The 15,623-nt window shown below is 41.6% G+C and overlaps 1 protein-coding gene across 1 annotated transcript; it reads left to right on the top strand.

Annotated features, from left to right (window-relative positions):
• Nucleotides 1-6,882: 6,882 nt before the first annotated feature.
• LOC110978481 (NXPE family member 3-like) lies at nt 6,883-13,266 on the top strand. The gene is made up of 4 exons (XM_022233507.2): nt 6,883-6,982; nt 10,121-10,815; nt 11,537-11,604; nt 12,479-13,266. Exons 1-4 carry the CDS (start codon nt 6,902-6,904, stop codon nt 13,264-13,266), a joined length of 1,632 nt encoding a protein of 543 aa, XP_022089199.2. The 5' UTR covers nt 6,883-6,901.
• The last annotated feature ends 2,357 nt before the right edge of the window (nt 13,267-15,623 follow it).

Here is a 15,623-nt window from a genome sequence, read left to right as displayed (position 1 = left end):
TATAGGGATTGGGCAGGTAAGGGGGTACCCCTCCGTCCCATATCTTGCCTGGTATACTTAAGCGCTGGATGGAACAGGGCACCCAACAGACTTTAGCCTCTCAATCTTGGTCTGGCACGGCTAACATGTTTCCCCAAAGAAGGCAAGAGTTGGTGTCATACTGCCTCATATTTCTTGAATGTTCCTTTTGTCTGCACTTCACTTGGCCACCTCCCGCGCGAATTCCTATATTTGAGCATAAAAAGTCTAAATAAGTCAAAATCTGGAGATCGAGGTGTCATTAGAGAGGATGCACGTCCCTCTTTCCATTACAACTAAACACATCTGATGTCCAAATTCGTTTTCATTACTGAAAATATCAGAGAAAGAAGGCAAAAGTTGGTGTTACACTGTTCCCCATTTCTTCAATAACTCCTTTGACTAAGTGCAACGGGCCATCCTGCGCCAAGTTGGGTCCCTATGTTTAAACATTTTTTTCACAGTACTCTGCCGAACTGAATAGGCCTGTAGGTTATGTACATCGACAATTGTTTCCCGTAATCCGCAGTGTTTTATGCCTACGTTCACTGTCATCTGTAGAACCGTCAAAGTCGAAAGCAAGCTCGATTTTGGAGATTAATCCAGTGCTCAGAAAACGTACGGAGATTAGTGGAAGCACCATGTGAATCTGTTTTCAATGGGTCCGGCGCTCAAGCTTATTGCCTCTGCCGACCATTTAGGTGCATGCGCACATAAATAAAGCAAATTATTAGCGAACTGTTCTATGATTTCAGCACACAAAAAGCTGGAACGTTGGATATTTCATGTTCCTTAAGTATATTGGGCAAATCCTGCAAAAACGCCTGTAATGTTTACTGGTTTAAGACGGTTACGGATGACAACAAGAAGGAGCCGTACTCGGATTGTTTCGAGCCACATAATAGATGAATCGAGTGACCATGGCTACACCATCACTGATCATTATTTGGCAACTGCCCGCGGCAATATACCAGCGAGATGTTATTAGTTTTGACTCGGGTCACCGCACATTCCCTGGCTATTAATCACACTCCAAGCATAACAACAGTATCGGCCATTTATTGAGAGGGAGTGCTCGGGGTTGATAATGTTTGTCAATGAAACATTTGTTTGTTTTTTGGTAGGGTTTTTTGGTTGTTTTGTTTTGTTTTGTTTTTTGTCTGTTTTTTGTTGGCCATGGTTAGTTTTTATAAAAAGTCACACGTGTCGTTTATTTTGATTTCCAAACGGGGAAAACACAAAACAGCTTTCAAAACATGGAGGCAAATCGTTTAGGTATATGCTTACATATTTACTAGAATCAGATCGAAACTTTTCATCCATTGAAGCACAGTCAATGTTAACTCCAAGAATCTCATCAGTAGTAAAAATGACACGATGGCATTACATAATTGGGATATTCTATTATAATGTTTGTCCCAAAGTTGAAAGGAAAATGTTAACAATTCTACCAGTTACCACTGAAAGCGCTCGTTAGCTGGTTGGGGGAAGCAACGTGGAATGAGTTTTATTGCTCACAATGAGAGGTGAAGGCTGACTGGCTAATATAGCACGAGGGCATGATTTTCCGCGAACGGCATGTGGCTTTATATGATGTTGCTGTTGTTTTTCGTAAAAAAGTCAGATGCAAAAAAAATTATAACAACACGCAGTGGACAGCCACCGTGTTTGATAGTATAATCTGGTTACTATGCCAACGCATATCTTTGACCTCTATTATATCACTGCGCCAGCGTATATAAAAGCCATTGTGCTGTAAACAGAAGCCACTGTTCTTGACAGTCACTCGATACAGACACAATTCCTCCATTGTTTTTGGTAAAGTTTTGTTTTGTATACAATATGGGGGTTCACTTTATATCTGATTTGATCACAGGTGGCAAAATAAAAATGCTATTACAATGCAATTCTATTTCACTAGACGGTTCGCCTTTGTAGTGTCGGTTCTTAATTTTCAGACTCAATCAGGGAACTGCTTTCCAACGACCTGAGATTAAGGCTCCTGTTGACTCTGTTATGGCGGGCCTTGCCGGACCGCCCTGCATGGAAATACCAGATTGGGAGAAGTTTCTGGCATAGTTCTTTGTCGAAAGGCCCTACATGTCTTTGTGAACGTTAACTTCTGTAACGAATTTTATTTAGCTGCCAGATACCGATTACCTACAGAACGACATTCATCGTGCTTTCAACTGCCGTCCAGTTGATCGAAATGTTTGGCACTACATTGTGGATGAATACACGGGTAAAAAAAAAATATCAAGTAGTAACACCTTGAGGCCAAGACTCACTGACGTAGAGCATTTACTAATTCGAGCTGGCAAATTTGTTGTGTTTTTGTCCTTGAGAGACCTTGACCGTTACATACCGTGTAGGTATATGGTATGATAAATTTACACCGGAAGAAATACTCGTTAACTTTTAGCCTTGCTTGTTAGTTTTCGACATTTTAAATGCTAATAAAATGAACGAGCTGGCACCCTGCATCTGTTTAAAAACCTGCCAAGATGGTAATGCTGTGATTTTTTTATGAGCCCATTATGAATAAGTAAACCTTTTTCGAATAATACTGAATTATTCGCGGCTCTTAAAGGGTTCTAATGACGAGGGAATGTCGTACAGCTCAGTGGCGTGGTTTCAAGGTAAGGAACAATACCACCGTCAAGGATGTTACCGCCAGCGGCTGAAAAAAACAAAACACCAGGACTAAAAGCCATTGACGCTGAAGGTGTTACGGGCATCTGCCATGGGCTTGATTTTCAGTGCTGCATGTTTTGGTAAAACAGCTTGTGTATTTTTTGTTCATGTGAGAGTGTCTTTGTGTCGACAGTATTACATGTTCTTCTTTTAAATGATCTTTGCAAATAATACCATTTGGTTTGCCGTGTTTTAGAATGGATGCGTCCACATGTTGTACCCCATGAAGTTAAAATTCTACAATGCTGAACTCTTTGAATACCGTACCAAGGAGCGTGGCGAATTGTTGTTGCTATTTTACATGTCCCGGGTGTTTCACCGCGCATTCACCGACGTCATTTTCTAAACACTGCATACCCAATGTTGTCCGAAGGCTTGTGACAAAAGACCATTAGACATGGTATATACGAAAAAGTATACTCCTCTTGGAAATGTTCCTCGTTACGTCACGATTTTGTATGATGGAAATGTGCTTTTCAGATCAAAAAGTTCAAATTGCGTACGTATGGTTGTTGAAACAACCACAACGTACCCTGCATCTATAGACCACTCTCATTTTGCCTACAACATGTATGGGCGGCCAAAGCTTGCAGAAATGTCACCTTTGCTCAGTTTTCGTGTTATATTAGGAGAGCACTATCTCATAATAGATACTCAAGGGTCTCTCAACTCACTCTGTACAGTAATGTAACAGGTTCCAGATGTTGAACAAGCATTTACTTTTTATCTGGAATCCTCACATAATTTCTGTTATTTTGATGCTAAATTCATGTGAATATTTTATATAACATATGGAAATAAATAAACTAGAATTAACTAAATTAAAGGAAACTGTTTCCCTTCATGGGCAATTTTTTGGCTTGTTTTCAGCAAGAATGGTCACTTAGTAAAACTTATTTAAGGTAAAAAGTTTGGCAAAAGGACTAATTAGTGTGCATAAACAAGCCAAAATGGTCAAGGTTATGTCAGCATGGCCAGGCTACCAATGCAACTGCTTGTTGGCTGCGTCCATTGTAGTCAATGAAGGGCTCTTCACTGATTCAGTCTGTTCTCCTAGACTAGGTACACTCATTTCGTCTGCATTGACGTCGACATTATAATTTGCAGCTGGTCCTTGTTGATTCCATATAATTGATCTGCATGGCCAGATGTACCATATTGATTTTTTTCCTGATGAGCATATCACGTGAAAAACTGTCTCAATGTCGTATCTCGTAAACAGAATGAGAATTACAACCTTGTTGCTCTTACACGACAAAGTCTTGTTCCTAACATTATTCATAATTCAAGAACACTTAAAATATAGTTGTTGAAATATAATTTCAAGAAAACTTAAAATGTAATCGAACATGACACTTTTCCCGTGTGGTACATGTTGTCGCCGCTTTTATGAAGTGATGAAAAGGCACACAGTTTTGGACAATTGAATATTCAAAATTTAATCCTAAGATATCTAGGAGAGATGGAACACAAACTGTGATCGGTCCATCAGAGCCCGTCAAGTTTTAAACCAAGTCTGAAGCACACTGTCAAACATTCTGTAAATTTGCAAAGAATCCTGAGCCCATTGATATTAGGCCTACATCGGCTGTGTGAATGTGCAGAGGCAATCAGCGGATTATATTGTACCTGAACAGCGTTTTAGTTCTGTACATATATTTACGAAATTGTGGAACTCAACTGGAATTGCGCATGTGCTTTGGTTTCTCCACGGTTGTAGTCACGACTGAACGAAAATGTCTGATTTTTCTTCTCGGCTTAATTTTAATTAATAAAGCACTTTATCCACAAAAGTATGACACAATCATCACAAGAAAGTTAAACAAAAGAAAATGGCAAAACCAGCTTCGATGATGTGGGTTTGTGCATTCGGGTGAATATGAAAATTGATCTTAACGTTATATAGAGAAAAAGTGTACATTTACATACACATTGCATCGTTGGATAAATCTGACATAAAGTTAACAGACAACGTAAATTTTGTCAAGGCGGACAGGGCAAAGTATCTCATGGAAAGTGCAACACTCCGGGGAACTCACACCGTTACAATGGGCATGAGCTCTTACCTTACTGTTTGTGTGAAATCTGTCCTCGCTATTAAGGTCTGCAACATCTGCTGCAAAAAAAACATTTCAGTTTGTTTCTATTTAAGCAAAATCATTAAAACTAGTGGAAAGATTCAGAGCAAGTTGCAACAGAAATTATTTTTTTAAGATAATGAATACCAAAATACGTTCTTCATCAAATATAAAAACTCAGTTCTGGAACATCCACAGGGGGAAGGTTTTATCACGTATTTCTAAGTCAAAACTGTTCTCTTTTTTGCAACACGTTTCGGCAACACACATGCAAATAAGCATGCGGTTCCTAATATCAGATACCCTATTCTAACTTCTTAGAAAATCCTCTTTATTTTCATCTTTCAGCAGGAAATTAATTATCCTCTGAACCTTACCGTATCGTTCTTCCCAGTGCTGTTTAGAAGTCTACGTCTGTCATCTACTTGTGTGACATAACATAAATTTCTTCCACCTGGTATTAAGGTCCACAAGCGGAAAAAATTTAAAGGCTAGCCGTTTCATAGCCCCACGGTGTATCCTTTCAAAATTAAGAAGTACGTACTTGGTCATTTCTTGTCAATGAATGACCAATAACCTTTGAAGTTTGCAACCTTCAGAACTAAAAGCGCCGAAAGCTCAAAAGCGGAAAGCAGCTGAAGACGGCAATGCAACCTTTCATTTGTGCAGTGTTAAAAATTCACAAACTTTTTCAATTGGCTAAAATCATTGGTGCATGAATCATGAGTTGGTGCATTTTATTTTTTGGCGTTAAGGCAGAGTGAGAGTCACACGGCTTTTCGAAGAAGCTGCTGGAGTGCGCAAATAACGGGCTAGGCAGCTGAAGTCACATCACCCAAAAAATGTGGCTAGAGAGCCGAAAAATGCCCCAAATAATTCAATATGCTCCAATATCGACATTCAGATAGATTGTGCCAAATTTGAAATAATATCTAATGGCAAAAATGTAAACACATACTGAAACGCCCTTTTGTGGTCGCTGCAGCACGACAAAATGACGTCATGTTATAAATTTGCAACCAACTATCATTACTACCAGATTAATGGCAAGTTGGTCACTGCATGTGGAAGTCAGGATGGAGGACCCAGGGGTCTACCCTGGTCCATCAGAGGTCCCTACATTCGTGAAAAGGGCTAAAACGTGGAAAAACGACTTCTCGGATTTTTAAACTTTCCCCGTAGAGAATTCCTAGGGAATTTCGGTAAATCATACAGGATACCTTCACGATAATTATCAAAACAAGTGAGAGCATTTCTATCCCAATTTGTTCAAGGTCACACAATGCCGGTTGAAAGTGGTCCAGGATCAATATTCATTTTTTCCCCTACAATTTTTCCATCCTTTAAAGAATCCTTCATTCCCTAAAAAGGTAATAATACCGCTTCGAAAAATGCTGGCACTTTCAGTCTGTCAACAGTTGATAACATCCCCCAACTCCACCCCCACAATGGACACACCACTGTATGCATCACCTGAACCCATATGTTGGCTCTGCCTGTTATTTCTCGTCCAATCATCGAGCTACATCGAGAAAAAAAGACAGAGATCGGCCTAATACAAGGCTGCTTGGCTACGTTGCCATGGTGTGTAAAGATGCGTAATTAGCAATAAATGCCAGAATCACCCGTTTTCTCTCTAGCTGGTCTTACTCGAGCCGTGCAAAGGATAGAAGAGGCAGAAATTGATTATCTCTGCACTGTATCGTGGGCGAAACTGCCGTAAGTTTGCAGTTTAAAACCAATTATATTGTCGTCACGCTGCCTGAATTTAATGTTTCTGGCAATCAAACATCACTGCAAAATAAAGTGCAGAACTTTTTAAGTGTTGAAACCAGTCTCCATTAACCTGTCGATAGTGACATGAACCAATCTGCCTACGTCCATTAGCCTGGGGGTCTTGGAACTTTCCTATATTTCAATTTTCAAATGACCCCACATCGAGAAGGATTTGATAGAATGGTCCAGAAATGAAGGACACGAAGATGGAACATCCTCTACTTTACCATTGGAGAGGGAAAACGGGGGCATCGGCGCTTACGGGCGGTGACACACGCAGCGTGGACAGATGGAGTCGTCAACCGCCTGGTCGGCAATCGGTACGCGCAATCCTGATGGTCGCAGTTTTCTTTGCAGTTGGCTCCGTGTTGACCATGATGAGCCATCCTGGGTACTTCAAGGGGAACATTGTAAAGGTAGAAAACAAGTGTTTTGTATTCGTGCTTAGTAGATGTAAATAAGAAGTTGGCAGGATTTTTCCTGTTTGAAAATGTACAAATCGCATCCTTCTTCAGCACTAGAACCAGCATACACCAATAGCATATCACGTGCATTTATTGAAATTGTTGCACGTCAACAAACGGGTGCGCACAGCAACAGAGAATGTTGTGCAAAGTAGATCTTGAAATGAACAGAAAATAAATTGTTGGTTTTTAAGGTATTGAGACCAGCTACCATCCTAGACACAATTGTTGGGACACGTGTCAATAGTCATACCCGCATGCATGCTATGCGCTGTATTCGGTAAGTGAAGAAGAAATGCAATCATTTCAATTATGTCTTTGCGCAGCATTGATAATTCACAAACATTTTATAGACTATTAGCAAAGTGTTCCTTGTACTTCAGCTTGATGCCACTTTAAGTCAACTCAGGCTGCATCCAAATCTCTTGTCGAGAGCTAGGTCTAGGTCTTCGCTCCATTGGGAAATACGTGGAGACGCGTAGACAATAGACCTAGCCGTAGCTCTGGAAGCCCGTTCGGGTACGGCCCTAAGTAGAGGTCTAGAGTCCTTAAATTTTTATTGTCCTATTGACGACACCCAAGGATGTAAAGTTAGCAGTACCTCGCCGCATACACATATACATTCTGACAATCCTGGAAAAACTTGTTGGGACACGTGTCAATAGCCATATCCTTTCCAGGTCCCCCACTCTTCCGGTCAATGTTGTCATGTCGAGCTGGAGCGCAGATTGCGCATTGAGATCCAACATTGAGAAGGGGCCAGGCGGGGGAGGGCCCGGCAAGAAATGGCAGGATTGTCTGAACTGGTTCATAGTTGTGAGTGTGGGTTTGCGTGTGCGTTCCAGCGTTGTTCTTGGAAAGCATAAAATGACAGCCACCGGTTGAATAGAAGGTATATTTTGCTCGAATTGTACAATTAATGAAAAAGGAAGATAATTATCAATATTGTATTGTATGTGTAAAATCACAACCGTTTTGGAGCTGTTCATCGCACACGATGCACCATGATATTTCGGCCCATAACTGCCCAAAATTCATGCGTTTCTGAATTTGAAAGGCCCGTTCTGGTACCGAAACAACTAACAGTTCTATGGGATTTTGTTTTTTCGTCATTCCATAATTAACTTGAAAAATGCAAAAATGATCCACCAAAAGCCCAAAATGAAAAGAAAGGAGAGAATAAAATTCCTTAGTGATGTGCTTTGGCTAATCGTTGTTATTGTGTCATGTATATCGCGCACGCGCGCCGCTTGCTAGTTCAACTGTAGCCTTTTGTCAAGGCCTTCGTGGCTGAGTGTGTGTAACTGCAAAGCCGAGTGGCACAGCCACGAGGCCTTTTCCAAATTGATTTTGATGTTTTTGTGGTGAATTATTCATAAGCTTTCCCATATGCATTATTCATAATGTCATGTAAATATTTGAAGCAGACGAGTCTCCGAAAAAACGGCATCAACTCCAAAGCTTACGCAATGCTTCCATCTGGTTTTTCACGAGGGCAATAAGCGGTGAGATGACAACTATGATGCTTGTTGGTGGGGGATGGCTCTGACGTTGGAGTAACACTAGCAAGTAGCAGTTCATAAAGGCCGAATGGTCAAAGCAAAAATGGCAGTGCTTATAATATGGAGCTCTTAGCATATCCCGTGGGTAGAGACGAAAACGTCTCGCCCGCGTACACTACAGATGCTTTAATAGCCTAACACAGCAACGGTTTAAACTCGGCAAGGTGATGTTTTCCAGCAGCATATTCATAACAACTGTCCAAATACTGCTCAGACAACTCACGGCCCGCCGACACACTTGAAATGCTCGCCATCTTTCGTACACTTTCAGCTTGCATAATAGGTTAATGTGTGCTGACCCCCCTCGCTTGTGATTGGTTGAGATTTTTGTTACGGGGTAGCAAAATTCGAAAACATAAAGAAAAACTTAAGAAATTCCTAACAAGTTGGAAAGGCCTCGTGGCTGCGCCACTCGTGCATGTGGTCTCCGGTACAGCTGCTTTGCAGTTACACATAAACACAGCTGCGAAGGCCTTGACAAAAGGCTAGTTCAACTCAAAAGACCAATTCTGCCGGTTTTGTGAGCAAGTGCGGCATGCATAGTGTGGACCTCTGCGCTATAAGAAGTACACACAGTGTTTGGCCCTCTCTAAAAACAACTGCAGCGACATTTGAGGTTCAGTGTTACCTGTAACAAGATTGAGAAGAAACTTCAAGGAAGTCTTCAAAATCCGGCTCGAAGAAAACAACACCAGCAAATACAAGCAAGGATGTCGGGACCTTAAGGCTTTTGATTTTGTTCTAACCCAACACCATGTTGAATAAGCCCGAAGCCGCATTCGCTTTTGGATCCCACCCCCCCCCCCCCCACACACACACCAAAAGCTAGATACGCCGCTGCTCCAAACTGTTTCTTGAGGTTAACCATATTAATACTCCTTTGATTCACTCGTGTTGAAAACGTTGTACAAATAATCGTATAACTGATTTCATTTCAAATGTTCAGGGGGTGTTTGTGCCGTGGGTTAGTAGTTTTTCGTCACATGCAGAGTAGGACGGTTGATTCTACTATCTACTTCTGATTAACATGAATTTCACAAAGAATTTTTAATCTTCCTATGGGCCTGGAAAAATCCTCGATATAGGGTTGCATAATTGAGTAGCATTTTTTTGTGTGTGTGTAAGAACCCCAGTTTTGACGCCCCTTCAAATGTAATGTCAATACCAACAGAATCACATTCACATCACAGGGAGACATTTTGAAAGATTCCGTTGAAATATTTCGAAGTGGAGAGGGTTTCATTTTTTGGGGGGGTTATACTGTCTGTTGAAAACTGTAATTTCATTCGCCCAGAGCGATCACGTGACTAGGCAATAAAAATGCACATTACCCTCACCCAGGGATATCGCCGAGGGTGCTAGTCCTGGAGTTATATATCATATCCCACACCACACTACCCAATAATTTCACCTCAGAGCTTATAGGGAAAGCCGTTATAAAGCCCTTTCCCTACGTTGTCGGCTTTCTTTTCTTTTGATTACATTTAAAAAAAATGCTTTTATCATCTTTTTACTTTTATGTACTCAGATCGGTTCAATTCGAAAGAAGACACCGCCCTCTCCGGTAGCATTTGATGACGGCTCTAAACCCCCAATTAATTTGACAAATCCGACTGTTGCTTCAAACTCGTTTTTCTACATAAAGGATCCCAAGACTTCTTATAAGACATGTGACGTGCTAGAGCTCTACATCGAAGTCCGCGACGGCCACAATGTGACGAAACAGACAGGCGGTGACCTGTTGTGGCCTCTGATCCGCTCGAATAAGCTGAAAGCGAGCGCCCCGTTTAATCAGCTAACCGACCACGGGAACGGGAGCTACACTGCCCGACTAACACTAACGTGGGCCGGTCAGGTAGTGCCCCAAGTGTCGTTCGTCCACAGCGCGGAGTATGTGGAAGCTTTGCGGGGCGTCATCCAACGCCAGCCCGTCAGGTTCAACTACGTGTCCAAGTTCACCGCGAACGGTACGACTGAGTACACGCCCTGCCACATGGTCAGTGAAATGCCGTTCATTGCAACTAACCCTGAGGTGGCCTACTCCTACCTATCGCCCACTGAAGTCTGTGACTATTCCGATACCAAAGCTGGTACCAACTGGTACTGTCTGAAGCCTGCGACCCTGCCCTGTTCAGCGATCTCTTTGCACAGGGGTGACTGGCGCGCGTCTCATGAATTCTTCAACAAGATCATGACTCCAGACGAAATAGCAGCATGGAAAGTGTACGTAAAATGTGTATCGCCATCCCTGGCCTTAATGAAAATCAGTGACAGTTATAAGCAATCGTCTAATTCACCAACACCGGACACTGGACTTTGCACAGTTTCATTTTTGCGCAGTATGTCACCTGCACCCTAAGGGCCTCAACAATGCAGTACCCTTGTTTCACCCTTAATCTGATTTGAACATTTGTCTCACATCTTCAGGGCATTGTGGGGTTTTTTGTTTATTTTTTGTTTTTTTTGTCGGCTTTTACGGAAATGCATAATTTGGATAGCGTCCTACTTCCTGTTATGACATCACAACAGCAACAGACTTATGTTTCCGGAAGTGTGACCTATTCTTTAATTACTGTAACCAAAAAAAAATCAAAAAGCCTTGTTTCATTTAAAAGTTGCACAAAACATTCAATTGGAAAATTCACATCATAAACCCTTTTCTATTCCGAATATAATAGTACACTAATCAAAGAATTTTACTTTACATCAAGAAACGCTAGTGCATTTCATTTGGTTATTGCCATTTGTTTAAGACCGTAATAACACTAAGGACCTTTTTAAATATTAAGTTCAAGTTTCTACCTTCACTGGTTTCTTCTAACCAATCATATTAACAATTTATTGCAAACCTCGTTTTTCCGAACCCATCGAAGGTTCATTTTCCAGTAGCATATACTGGGTCATACAAACTTTACACGAGTGTTCATTTCACTGATCGTTACAGGGGCATTAAGGATTTCGCCTATCTGTCCAACGCTGGTCCCATCAGAGCAGTATCTGTGGTTCCTCGAGGTATGTTTTCCTGATTTCTTTTTCTTCGTTCCAATTTCCCCATGTGATCTGTAGATCATGGGCCCGGTCAGAACAGTCCGGCAGGAAATTCTGGAGCAAGATCGCTGAGGTCGTGGCCGAAATTATCCGACTGAAAAGGATTTGGAGATCGAGAATCAAAGTGGGGGGGGGGCAACTTGGTGAAGTCATTTTCGTCACGGTCTCCCGCCCCCTAACAGTCGTAACCCACAGAAGACACAATGGGAGTGCCATACAAAATATTGATCATTTGAGTGGAGCAGTAAAGCTAGCCTTCCTTTGTGATCCGTGGAACATTCTACTTTCCTAAGGGAGAGCAGAATGATTCATGGATCACAGGTGGAGGCTAGTTTTAATGACATCACAAGGTACAGCTGTCAGTATTTTGTTCACCTTTCCCCTACAGATGTGGCTTGATTTAATCGATAACTGATAATTAAAAATGTACTTTTGAAAATAACACTTATTGACAATTCACCACCATTTCTTCAAACCTCTTCACGAAATGTTTGAATCCAGCTCTGTAGCGTAAGCACGTATGTGTAACATGCACACCCCCCATGCATATACACGGAATACCCGTTGCTGGGTGTACACTTCTTTGGTTGCTGCCGGTATATGGAACTTTGGGCCAAGAAGACACTAACGAAATGCCACGTGAGTGGCTAGACACGATTTGAATCTGTGAGTTAAGTGTTAAAATAAACGATAGTCTCTGCGCCTGTGCACGTTATAGTTTAACCATACTACTCTAGGCAGCCTTAACTTGACGCCTGTAGGCCTACGTGAGCACGAGTCCATCCATGACCTCCTCTTTAAAAAGCCCAAACTACTTGGGTCATCATTCTATGTTCAGCCCCAGGAATCACGAACGAGCCGTGCCAAAGCTTACCGGAATGCAAACCAGGACTGCCTCCTAAACCCCCATCACTAGCCGCTGGCTATTATTACAGAGACTCTTGGAGGTCTAGAGTGTGCCGAGAGAAGTCGTTCAATATCCCGCAGATCCTTATGTGTCTCCGGAACAAGAGTCTGTACTTTTACGGTGACTCCACGCTCAGGCAGTGGCTGGAATTTTTAGTTGGCAATCTGGGTCCCACCATGAAACTACAGCGGGCGGGTAAATCAGCTAAGGTTATCGGCCCGCTGTACGGCGTCGACACGGTGCATAACATCACGCTGACGTTTCGCCATCACGACTTCCCCATCCGCAACAACTGGCTCAACTTCCACGACGTCAAGTTCACGGTGAACGAACTAGATGGGCTGCCAGGAGGGCCCAGCACGGTAGTGGTGTTGAACTTCTGGGCACACTTCACCACGAACAGCGTGAATTACTTTGCTTCGAGGATGGGGCACATCCAAGCGGCCGTGCGGCGACTGCAGCTGCGCGGACCCAGTCCTAGCCCAGTTTTCTTCAAGTCGGCCAACACCAGAGCCGACGGGTCCAAGGGATTATTCCTGGCCGACGCCTACGTCCACGAGCTTGATCGGGTCATGCGAACAATATTCAGTGGTATGCCGAATGTGACTATTATCGATGCCTGGGACATGACTCTTAGTCACAGATCGGGTTATCGACTACACCCTGTGCGTAGCGTGGTACGAGAAGAAATCAAGATGCTCCTAAATTTTCTCTGCTGAAACCTCACAAGTCTACGAGAGAATTAATTCCAAAGTTAGATCACGTGCTATTCAATGGAACGGCGAACAAGCAGCTGGTGAAATCTCAAATTTTGCTAATGATGCACCAGGCATCGCGCAATATTGACAGAAATCGAACATGTATTTTCATCCGAATTAGGGTGTTAATAGGCCGCAGTTATTTAGTTTGACAATTCGGGCGGTTCAAAATAGCGCCTCCAAGAGTTCGCAACGCGTTGGCCAATCACAAAGCCCGAAATTTGTCAACCCAATGTGCGTTTGGAAAGGTTAGACAGATTTCGGACGTTATGATTGGCCAATGCGTGGCAAACTCTTGAAGGAACACTCTTGTGAATCATCCGTATTGTCATGTAGTTTACCAATTAAAAAGCTCATCATCTGTCCGTCCAGTGGTCACGCCGGCGAGCGGTCTAGCCTTAGAAGGCCGGTGACACCGATCTGTTTTCGCGGAGGTTTACCGCCTACCAGCAGCATAACAGCATCTACGAACGGGGACAATAACGAGGGGACAGATACAATTGAGACAGGACCATACTTCTTTATTCCCAAAGCAAACACCTTAACAAAGGCGATTCGCCTACAATCACCTTCACAAAGGCGCTTCACCTACAAGCACCTTCACCGTCGCTTCACCTGCATTACAATTATTATCGGCAACACACCAAAGTTACTTAAGAAATTACAATGAGTGTGAATTACCGATTCTTTTAAGATTCAAAATGGACAATCATAAAAATTGACTAATTGGCTCTGTCATTAGCGATCAATACGGTAATTTATGTGTCAATTATTTACATTACGATGCAAAACTCACACTCGAGTGCAGGGCTTCTTTCCTGTGCTTAATATAAGTTCTTAATATAAGTGCTTAATATAAGTTCTTAATATAAGTGCTAAATATAAGTTCTCAGAAATACTGGTCTGTGTAACCAACTAATGTGAAGAACAAGGGGACCAGTTACAATTTAATCCTTCACGTTTGGGGGGTTCGATAATTTGGTTTCAGGCTGACTGGTTCAGGGCAAAATTAGCATTATATCTGTTTGGTTCATGAAATTTTGTGCTTTGTGTTTCTCTTTTGTAAATGTTGATTTAGTAAACCAGTCCAGATAAAATGTTAAAGTCGACACATTTTACAAATGCAATGAACTGTAACAAGCTATATTCAGTTGCCGTGTTTCTGGTTAATATTGCAAAGCATGCAAAAACCTGGAGTTATTTGTTACATGCTGCAAAAAATAATGACACAAGGCATGAGAGACACTGTGATTCTCTCATCGACTATATTATATATTTATGTAACAAATCATATGGAACTTTTCATGTCAATTCCTCAATTGGAATTAACAAAATGCTTTTTATTACTTAACGCATTGACTCACCTGCAGTATTTTGCCTCAGGATTTAAGGGGAAAACTATGAGACTTTAAAAAAAAGTGACTTTGTAAACTCCCTAAACGTGAGCCAAGATCTTTTTAAAGTAAGTCTGACTTTTTTTTACCCAAAGCACCGCTGTTTGTTGGTGTGCATTTCCCCTCAGATTTTTTATGCACTGCAGTGCTGGTACTCCGCATCATTGAACCAGGAGCTGTTCTTCAGCATTTACTGTATTCACATTTAGTCTATATTCTTCCCTAATGTCATTAAAAGTCATCGATGTCCTTAAACTGATTATGAAACAACTCTGATATTAGGTGTACTTCCTTTACTAACGTCATTTAAAAGTCAATGATTTCCTTTGAAATGATTAATTAATCAAGAAACAACTCTGATATTTGGTCTACTTCGTTTACTAATGTCATTTCAAGTCACTGATGTCCTGTAAATGATTAAGATACAACTCTGATACTATTAGTTCTGCACTGTGTAATTTACCTACACATGTATGGCTTAAAATTAAACTGAAGACATAATATCTTGAAATGGCCAGTAAAAGTCAAACATTAAGACAGAGGTCTTACTTATCTTATTAAGTAGTCTTTTGGTAATGTAAGAGACTGTGCCTTAGCATGGGCGACCTCACGGTTTTAATTCTAAACATGAATATGCATATCGTGTAGCTGATCTAGAAATCAGCGTCTACACTGCGTCTGGGTTATTTGCGTGTTTGTGGTCAAGTAATTGTTGATTGATGACCTTTGTGCGTCCCACGCGTAAGGATTGTACTTAGTAGACATCCACCAGGAAAATAGGTTCAAAGATTATTTTAGACAACTGACTGAATGCATCAAATGTATTTTAATGTACAATTATCATAACCCCTTGTATTATGTGATTTTAGGTGACGTGTTAATTGAAGCTCGGGTTACTTGTACGATAATTTACTTGGTAAGTAA

This window comes from Acanthaster planci, linkage group LG12 (genome assembly GCF_054643075.1).
Source record: "Acanthaster planci isolate LZ-2023a linkage group LG12, COTS_SCS, whole genome shotgun sequence".
Classification (NCBI taxonomy): Eukaryota; Metazoa; Echinodermata; class Asteroidea; order Valvatida; family Acanthasteridae; genus Acanthaster; species Acanthaster planci.
Note: the sequence above shows the minus strand (reverse complement) of the source record. Positions and strands in the feature narration are given on the sequence as shown.